Here is a 10,275-nt window from a genome sequence, read left to right as displayed (position 1 = left end):
TAGCAACGGCTGTGAACTGTTGCGGGTGAGTTACAGCCAACTTTATCTTTTACGATGAAAAATTTTCTGATATGAACGAAGTTATCTCGAGAACCGTTGATCGCACCCGGAAAATTCCTGTTTCATCGGCTTCAGCTCGTCGAAATACACCTAGTAAAGAAGTTTGCAGCAGCTGTGAACTGTTGCGGGGGAGTTACAGCCAACTTTATCTTTTACTATGAAAAATTTTCTGATATGAACGAAGTTATCTCGAGAACCGTTGATCGCACCCGGAAAATTCCTGTTTCATCGGCTTCAGCTCGTCGAAATACACCTAGTAAAGAAGTTTGAAGCAGCTGTGAACTGTTGCGAGTGAGTTATATGCAAGTTTAGCAATTACTATGAAAAATTTTCTGATATGAACGAAGTTATCTCGAGAACCGTTGATCGCACCTGGAAAATTCCGATGCCTTCGGCTTCAGCTCGTCGACATACACCTAGTAGAGAACTTTGAAGCAGCTGTGAACTGTTGCGGGTGAGTTACAGCCAACTTTATCTTTTATTATGGAAAATTTTCTGATATGAACGAAGTTACCTCGAGAACCGTTGATCGCACCTGGAAAAGTCCGGTGCCATCGGCTTCAGCTCGTCAAAATACACCTAGTAAAGGAGTTTGAAGCACCTGTGAACTGTTGCGGGTGAGTTATATCCAAGTTTAGCTATTACTATGAAAAATTTTCTGATATGAACGAAGTTATCTCGAGAACCGTTGATCGCACATCGAAAATTTTTGTTCCATCCGCTTCAGCTCGTCGAAATACCCCCGGAAGCCAATTTTCAAACGGCTGCATTCAGTTGTCGGGGAAATAATTGCAGTCTTATCCGTTTTAGTGAAAATCGTGCGTTTCAGTTTTGCAGAAAAACACTTTTTTGAAGAAAAATTTTTTGAAATCTTGCATTTTGACGCTGTACGACACCGTCGATGGCTGCATGGCATCATTTTGTAGTACCGCATGCATTTTTTCTACCGATCTGACGCTGTTTTTTGATTCACATCTTTCGCCCTATGGTCGACGTTCTCTGCAGAACCGTCGATCGCACCTGAAAAATTCCTGTTTCATCGGCTTCAGTAGGACGAAATACACCTAGTAAGATGTTTAGCAACGGCTGTGAACTGTTGCGGGTGAGTTATATCCAAGTTTAGCTATTACTATGAAAAATTTTCTGATATGAACGAAGTTATCTCGAGAACCGTTGATCGCACATCGAAAATTTTTGTTCCATCCGCTTCAGGTCGTCGAAATACCCCCGGAAGCCAATTTTCAAACGGCTGCATTCAGTTGTCGGGGAAATAATTGCAGTCTTATCCGTTTTAGTGAAAATCGTGCGTTTCAGTTTTGCTGAAAAACACTTTTTTGAAGAAAAATTCTTTGAAATCTTGCATTTTGACGCTGTACGACACCGTCGATGGCTGCATGGCATCATTTTGTAGTACCGCATGCATTTTTTCTACCGATCTGACGCTGTTTTTTGATTCACATCTTTCGCCCTATGGTCGACGTTCTCTGCAGAACCGTCGATCGCACCTGAAAAATTCCTGTTTCATCGGCTTCAGTAGGACGAAATACACCTAGTAAGATGTTTAGCAACGGCTGTGAACTGTTGCGGGTGAGTTATATCCAAGTTTAGCTATTACTATGAAAAATTTTCTGATATGAACGAAGTTATCTCGAGAACCGTTGATCGCACATCGAAAATTTTTGTTCCATCCGCTTCAGGTCGTCGAAATACCCCCGGAAGCCAATTTTCAAACGGCTGCATTCAGTTGTCGGGGAAATAATTGCAGTCTTATCCGTTTTAGTGAAAATCGTGCGTTTCAGTTTTGCTGAAAAACACTTTTTTGAAGAAAAATTCTTTGAAATCTTGCATTTTGACGCTGTACGACACCGTCGATGGCTGCATGGCATCATTTTGTATTACCGCACGCATTTTTTATACCGATCTGACGCTGTTTTTTTATGCACATCTTTCGCCCTATGGTCGACGTTCTCTGCAGAACCGTGGATCGCACACGAAAAAATCCTGTTTCATCGGCTTCAGTAGGACGAAATACACCTAGTAAGATGTTTAGCAACGGCTGTGAACTGTTGCGGGTGAGTTACAGCCAACTTTATCTTTTACTATGAAATATTTTCTGATATGAACGAAGTTATCTCGAGAACCGTTGATCGCACCTGGAAAATTCCGATTCCATCGGCTTCAGCTCGTCGAAATACACCTAGTAAAGAAGTTTGAAGCAGCTGTGAACTGTTGCGGGTGAGTTACAGCCAAGTTTATCTTTTACTATGAAAAATTTTCTGATATGAACGAAGTTATCTCGAGAACCGTTGATCGCACCTGGAAAATTCCGATGCCTTCGGCTTCAGCTCGTCGACATACACCTAGTAAAGAAGTTTGAAGCAGCTGTCAACTGTTGCGAGTGAGTTATATGCAAGTTTAGCTATTACTATGAAAAATTTTCTGATATGAACGAAGTTATCTCGAGAACCGTTGATCGCACCTGAAAAATTCCTGTTTCATCGGCTTCAGTAGGACGAAATACACCTAGTAAGATGTTTAGCAACGGCTGTGAACTGTTGCGGGTGAGTTACAGCCAACTTTATCTTTTACGATGAAAAATTTTCTGATATGAACGAAGTTATCTCGAGAACCGTTGCTCGCACCCGGAAAATTCCTGTTTCATCGGCTTCAGCTCGTCGAAATACACCTAGTAAAGAAGTTTGCAGCAGCTGTGAACTGTTGCGGGGGAGTTACAGCCAACTTTATCTTTTACTATGAAAAATTTTCTGATATGAACGAAGTTATCTCGAGAACCGTTGATCGCACCCGGAAAATTCCTGTTTCATCGGCTTCAGCTCGTCGAAATACACCTAGTAAAGAAGTTTGAAGCAGCTGTGAACTGTTGCGAGTGAGTTATATGCAAGTTTAGCAATTACTATGAAAAATTTTCTGATATGAACGAAGTTATCTCGAGAACCGTTGATCGCACATCGAAAATTTTTGTTCCATCCGCTTCAGCTCGTCGAAATACCCCCGGAAGCCAATTTTCAAACGGCTGCATTCAGTTGTCGGGGAAATAATTGCAGTCTTATCCGTTTTAGTGAAAATCGTGCGTTTCAGTTTTGCTGAAAAACACTTTTTTGGAGAAAAATTTTTTGAAATCTTGCATTTTGACGCTGTACGACACCGTCGATGGCTGCATGGCATCATTTTGTAGTACCGCACGCATTTTTTCTACCGATCTGACGCTGTTTTTTGATTCACATCTTTCGCCCTATGGTCGACGTTCTCTGCAGAACCGTCGATCGCACCTGAAAAAATCCTGTTTCATCGGCTTCAGTAGGACGAAATACACCTAGTAAGATGTTTAGCAACGGCTGTGAACTGTTGCGGGTGAGTTAAAGCCAACTTTATCTTTTACTATGAAAAATTTTCTGATATGAACGAAGTTATCTCGAGAACCGTTGATCGCACCTGGAAAATTCCGGTGCCATCGGCTTCAGCTCGTCGAAATACACCTAGTGTTCTGTCGCAGAAGGATTTTCTTTCTATTTAAAATTTAATAATTTGTTAGATTGTAATAGTTTGTATTTGTTATTATTTGACTGGGGTTTCCCCCGATAATAGTTTGATAGAGGGTCAAACCTTTTAATATTTTAGTGGGAATTAAACTTATCTATGATTCCTTCAATATAGTCGGGATTTCCCCAGAACTTTATGATGGAGCAATTACTATGGTTGTACTCCTCCGAATGAATTTATTGCGGACCAATTTATGGTTCCTAATCCTTCGAAAGGTTTATTACCACGTTCTATCATAAAGAAACCTAAAATGTAGAATCTCTCCATGGTCCGTGCGATCCCTTAAGGATTGTCCTTTACTTAATTTTAAGTTAGTTCGTAGTTCATTCAAATCAAAAAATATTATAATTATTAGTTCAACTACTTTGATTACGAGTTACACCATTTCTGGTTACACTCCTCCCTTTAGTTAAATTTAATATAATTCAAATTTAATAACAATTCGCCAAATTAATAATTGTTTGAGATCTATTAAATAAATCACTTTTCCATCAAATCTAAATTAATTAATCAAACATAAAAACCGCTCACAATCACCTCCTCAGTGTCCCTACCCTGTGCGAGTGAACATATTTTATGGTCCTTCGAGCCGGATCTCAAACGAATTAAAATTAGTAGTGATTGATCAGTAGTGTTAATTGTGAAGTGCTAGTGTACGCGATCCTCGAGTCCCCTCTACAAACGCACAACAATGACCGGAGTCAACGCTACAAACGCAGCAATCGCTGCAGAATGCTCGACCCTTCGGAGAAGACGTGGTTCGATCCAAGCCGCGATCACGAACTTCAAGACGACCATCCAGACATATAGAGGAACCCCCATCGAAGACAGGAGGCCATACCAATTTCGAGCAGCTCTTCAAAGGCTACAGGAACGGTTCAGAGTGTTCCCGGAAATTCAGGAGCGACTGGAAGATTTGGACGAGAATGAGGTTGACAGGCGATTTGAATTAGAGGATTCATTTGACGCTACCATCGGAGATGCCTTGGAACTTCTCGAACAACCGAAGCTCCATTCATCGGCCCCACATTCGTCACTACCAGCTCAAGTGCCGACAGTCACTAACCACCTTCCTAGTCGACCTCGATTACCAGAAATCAAGGTACCTGAATTTAGTGGTGCTATTGAAGAGTTTCCAACGTTCTGGGACTCATACACCAGTGTCATCCACGGTAACCCAGATCTAGCAATCATCCAGCAGTTCCAGTACCTACGTGGACTCCTCAAAGGTAGGGCTTCTGCTACAATCAGTTCTCTAGCCACAACAGAAGAGAACTATGCTATTGCAATTGACATCCTGAAAAGGAAATATGACTGCAAGAAGAAGATCCTTCAGAGACACTGGTCCATCATGCGGGACTATCCACCCTTACAACGAGATGCCCCGACAGAACTGGGACAGCTCGCTGACGTGATGAACCAGCACATCCAAGCACTGGAAACGCTGGGACAGAATGTCAGCAGCTGGGATCTACCACTCATAGACCTCATCACCCAGAAACTCGCCCCAGAGACTATTTGGCAGTGGGAACTCAAAACTCAAGGAAACGAGTTACCAACGTATAAACAACTACTCGAATTCATTGAGTCAAGAGCGACTTGCCACGATGTCCGGACAAGAACTTCCAGGAGTCTCACTTCAACTTCATTAGACCCAACAAGTTCAGATAGAAGGAAAGAGAAGAAAACGCGAAGGCAGGCCTTTGTTACTACATCACTAGCTCCAGTGCAATCAGCAGATTATGGTATATCAGCAACATCGGCAATACCTCCATCGTGCTTTCTTCAATGTGGGACAGGTCACCGTCACCTTAGCAAGTGTCCAATTTTCAAGAGTCTCACACCAGAGCAGAGATTCACCAAGGCCAAGACAGCTAACTATTGCATCAACTGCTTGAAACCAGGACACACTTCCTCAGTATGTACCTCTTCAGTGGACTGTTCCATCTGCAAGGCCAGACACCATACCCTTCTTCACAAACACACCGAGACAACGTCAAGTCCAACACAAGCTTGACTAGTCTCAGCAGCGAGCTCCTCTATCCGCCATGCAGCATTAATCGTCAATTCGTCTACTTGTGATCTAATGGTTACTGCTAAGGTCAACGTGCTGGACAGTCATAGACAACCTGTCAGCTGCCGAGTACTCCTGGACACCGGATCGACCACCAATATCATAAGAGAGAGTTTGGCGGTGGCCCTCAATCTACCCCTCAAGCCCTTTGCTGTCCCAATCGGAGCTCTGAACGACACGAATACAACAACAAGGTATTTAGTCACTGCTACAATACGGTCTCGAGTCGCTGGGTATGAGAGGACACTCAATTTCCTGACAGTGCCTAACATCACCCACGCCATACCCGATCAACCTCTCGATCGCAATTCAATAAGGATTCCAGCCAATGTGAAGCTTGCGGATCCGGAATTCCACCGTCCCGCATCTGTGGACATGCTCCTCGGGTCGGGTCCAACCCTTTCACTCCTCTGCCAAGGCAAGGAGAAACTCACGCCAGCAGATCAACCAGAACTCTATCTGCAACAGACTCTGCTTGGCTGGGTAATCGGAGGTAGCGCGCCTACAGTACAGTCAATACGCCAGCGTGCGTGCAATGTACTCAGCACCTCCCAAATTGATCTCGATATCTCCAAGTTCTGGGAGATTGAAGAGGCTGAGACTGCCTCATCTTCGGCCAGTACCGAAACAGAAGCCGAGCGACACTTCCTGGAGAACGTCACACGGGACGGTTGCGGCAGATACATCGTTGCCTTGCCGTTCAACGGAAAGGAATCGCTTATTGGGGAGTCACGATCCCGAGCTTTTCGTCGACTCAAATCCCTGGAGAAACGACTGAATGGTAATATTGAATTCAACACCCAATACCGTGCAGTTCTCCAAGAATACTTGGATCTTGGTCATCTCACAGAAGTCACTGAGGCTGACCTGTCTCATCCTGGGTATTACCTGCCCCATCACGCTGTAATCAAGGAGAGCAGCTTAACAACCAAGGTACGTGTTGTCTTCGACGGATCAGCGGCTACCAGCACTGGAATATCCCTCAATGAAACTCTACACGTCGGACCCACGATTCAAGATAATATATTCTCCCTCCTTGTTCGATTCCGTCTCCATCCATACGTGCTTACTGGGGACATCGAGAAGATGTACAGGCAAGTTCTCGTTCGTCCCGAAGATCGAATCTATCAACGCATCTTGTGGCGTGACGGAAGAGAACCAGTAAGGACATTCCAACTTAATACAGTGACGTTTGGACTCTCCGCAGCACCCTACCTTGCGATTCGATGCCTCCATCAACTAGCGAACGATGAAGGCCATCGGTATCCAGTAGCAGCTAAAGTACTTCAGCGTGACATGTACGTCGACGACCTCCTTACTGGTACCCAGACACGAGAAGAAGCTCTTCACCTACGTGAAGAATTGGATAAACTGGTGAAACTCGGCGGATTTAATCTAAGGAAATGGGCTTCCAATGATCCATCGATTTTGGGTGAGCTAGCACCAAACAATGTCAATCATCATCTACAAATTGGGGACTCCACCATCTTGAAAACATTGGGCATCTTCTGGAATTCATCCGAGGACACCATCACCTACGAGGCCAAATTATCAAGACATCAGATAATCACCAAACGCATTATCCTTTCTGAGACTGCCAAAATCTTTGATCCTCTTGGCCTCTTGTCACCAGTAGTCATCGTGGCAAAGATGATTATGCAGAAACTCTGGACATTGAAGATAAGCTGGGATGCACCTCTACCGCCCAAGATTCAAGAAGAATGGCTGCAGTTTTACGGGCAACTTCACCATATCAAGCGAGTCACTTTTCCACGGTTTGCACTTCAAGAGAAACCAAGAGGAATCGAACTCCATGGATTCAGCGATGCCAGTCAAAGTGCCTACGGAGCTTGTGTCTACCTTCGATCTGTTGGAAGCAATGGAGAGGTCAACACTACCCTACTGTGTGCTAAGTCTCGTGTTGCACCCCTCAAGCAGATCACTATTCCCAGACTTGAACTCTGCGGAGCCCAACTACTGATCAAGCTCATCCAAAGCATCAAGAAGGCAATCACCATCCAGATCGACCGCATTGTCTACTGGACTGACTCAACCATCATTCTCCACTGGATCCATACTCCTGCACATCAATTGCAAACCTTCGTCTCTAACCGAATAGCAGACATTCAGTCCAAATCTAGACCAGACGAGTGGCGGCATGTGAGGACTCACGACAACCCAGCTGACCTTGTTTCGCGCGGACAATCCATCAAGGACTTCATCACATCCACTATCTGGTTCGAAGGCCCTTCATGGCTCCGAGCACAGGAGAATACCTGGCCAGCTATCGATCTTCAGTTCTCCTCCTATCCCTCTGAAATCAAAGGAAGATACTGTCACGTGGCATACAGTAAACGCGAAACACATCCACTGGAGTGGTACTCTTCATTCAAAAAATTGAAACGAATAATCGCATTCTGTCTACGTTTCAGATCCCGTAAACAAGGGCCACTAACGGCAGAAGAGCTGATCGCAGCGCAAAACGCCGTCATTCATTGGTTGCAAACTGAGACACTCAGTCCTCTCAAACGTGCTCTCAATGACACCAAATCCAAACAAGCCAAAAATCCAGAGTTGGCCAAAGTGTCCAAATTAGCACCATTCCTAGACAAAGACGGACTCATCAGAGTAGGAGGCAGGCTTCGGAACGCGATGATCCCATATTCCCAACGGCACCCGATCATCATACCGAAGTCTCATCCAATCACCAAGCTGATCATTTGGGAGGCTCACATTTCTCAGTTGCATGCTGGCCCTCAAGCAACCCTTTATCACATCAGGCAGCAGTATTGGCCACTGGATGGTCGTAACTCCGTACGTCATATCATCCATAAATGCATACGATGCACGAGATTGAGCCCTCCATCAGTCGAGTACATCATGGGGAATTTACCAGCGGCCAGAGTTACCGAGTCACGACCTTTCTCGAATGTAGGTATTGACTACTGCGGTCCTTTCTTTATTAAGGAGAAGAAATTCCGCAACCGCGGTCGAGTCAAGGTTTACGTCGCCGTCTTCACGTGCTTAGCAGTAAAGGCCGTACATCTAGAAGTGGTGAGTGATCTCACAACTGAGGCGTTCCTTGCAGCCCTACGGAGATTCATTGCTAGACGAGGATGCTGCCGAAATATCTACTCAGATAACGGCACCAACTTCGTCGGGGCCAGCAATGAGTTAAAGGAAATCTATGAGCTCCTCAAGTCCGTTGACTTGCAACAGCAAGCCCAGTCATTGCTGACAAACAAACGGATTCAGTGGCACTTCATTCCTCCTCAATCACCTCACTTCGGCGGACTATGGGAAGCAGCGGTGAAGTCGTTCAAACACCACCTCTATCGGATCGTCACGAATGAACTTCTCACCATCGAAGAATTCAACACTTTGGTTATTGAGATCGAGGCTGTATTGAATTCTCGACCGTTGACACCCATGTCTTCCGATCCTAATGATCTGCTGGTTCTCACTCCTGGCCATTTCTTGATCGGGGAGTCGTTAACCTGTCCACGCGAATACGACTTTACTGATGCCTCGAGCAACCGATTGTCGTCCTGGCAACACATCCAGAAGCTAAAACAACATTTCTGGGCTCGTTGGCATCGAGAATACATCAGTGGACTCAACTCGCGATCTAAGTGGAGCCAGGGGGAGCATCATATCCAGGAAGGTACAGTGGTGCTTTTGAAGGAAGACAACTTACCGGCACTTCAGTGGGCTTTGGGGCGCGTCATCAAGGTACGACCTGGAGCTGATGGTATCATTCGTGCCGTCACTGTGAAGACTGCCAAAGGAACCTTCGATCGTAACGTCAAAAAACTCGCCCCTTTACCAATCACTGACAGCGATCAAAATCAATAATCTCCGTTCTTTCTTGCAATTACAGTAGGCATTGAGTAAATAGTTACTCAACGGGGGAGTCTGTTCTGTCGCAGAAGGATTTTCTTTCTATTTAAAATTTAATAATTTGTTAGATTGTAATAGTTTGTATTTGTTATTATTTGACTGGGGTTTCCCCCGATAATAGTTTGATAGAGGGTCAAACCTTTTAATATTTTAGTGGGAATTAAACTTATCTATGATTCCTTCAATATAGTCGGGATTTCCCCAGAACTTTATGATGGAGCAATTACTATGGTTGTACTCCTCCGAATGAATTTATTGCGGACCAATTTATGGTTCCTAATCCTTCGAAAGGTTTATTACCACGTTCTATCATAAAGAAACCTAAAATGTAGAATCTCTCCATGGTCCGTGCGATCCCTTAAGGATTGTCCTTTACTTAATTTTAAGTTAGTTCGTAGTTCATTCAAATCAAAAAATATTATAATTATTAGTTCAACTACTTTGATTACGAGTTACACCATTTCTGGTTACACTCCTCCCTTTAGTTAAATTTAATATAATTCAAATTTAATAACAATTCGCCAAATTAATAATTGTTTGAGATCTATTAAATAAATCACTTTTCCATCAAATCTAAATTAATTAATCAAACATAAAAACCGCTCACAATCACCTCCTCAGTGTCCCTACCCTGTGCGAGTGAACACCTAGTAAAGAAGTTTGAAACAGCTGTGAACTGT

At 44.1% G+C, this 10,275-nt stretch overlaps 1 protein-coding gene across 1 annotated transcript; it reads left to right on the top strand.

Annotated features, from left to right (window-relative positions):
* The first annotated feature begins 5,707 nt into the window (after positions 1 to 5,707).
* Positions 5,708 to 9,550, top strand: LOC135171637 (uncharacterized). Its single transcript, XM_064138267.1, has one exon. It carries the CDS (start codon positions 5,708 to 5,710, stop codon positions 9,548 to 9,550), a length of 3,843 nt encoding a protein of 1,280 aa, XP_063994337.1.
* The last annotated feature ends 725 nt before the right edge of the window (positions 9,551 to 10,275 follow it).

This window comes from Diachasmimorpha longicaudata, unplaced genomic scaffold (genome assembly GCF_034640455.1).
Source record: "Diachasmimorpha longicaudata isolate KC_UGA_2023 unplaced genomic scaffold, iyDiaLong2 ctg00000068.1, whole genome shotgun sequence".
Classification (NCBI taxonomy): Eukaryota; Metazoa; Arthropoda; class Insecta; order Hymenoptera; family Braconidae; genus Diachasmimorpha; species Diachasmimorpha longicaudata.
The sequence above is the reverse complement of the archived record's forward strand: the minus strand, read 5'-3'. Positions and strand labels throughout refer to the sequence as shown.

Excerpts from the sequence above, each read along its gene's own strand:
- LOC135171637 (XM_064138267.1), top strand. The coding sequence starts at position 5,708 with ATGGTTACTGCTAAGGTCAACGTGCTGGACAGTCATAGACAACCTGTC.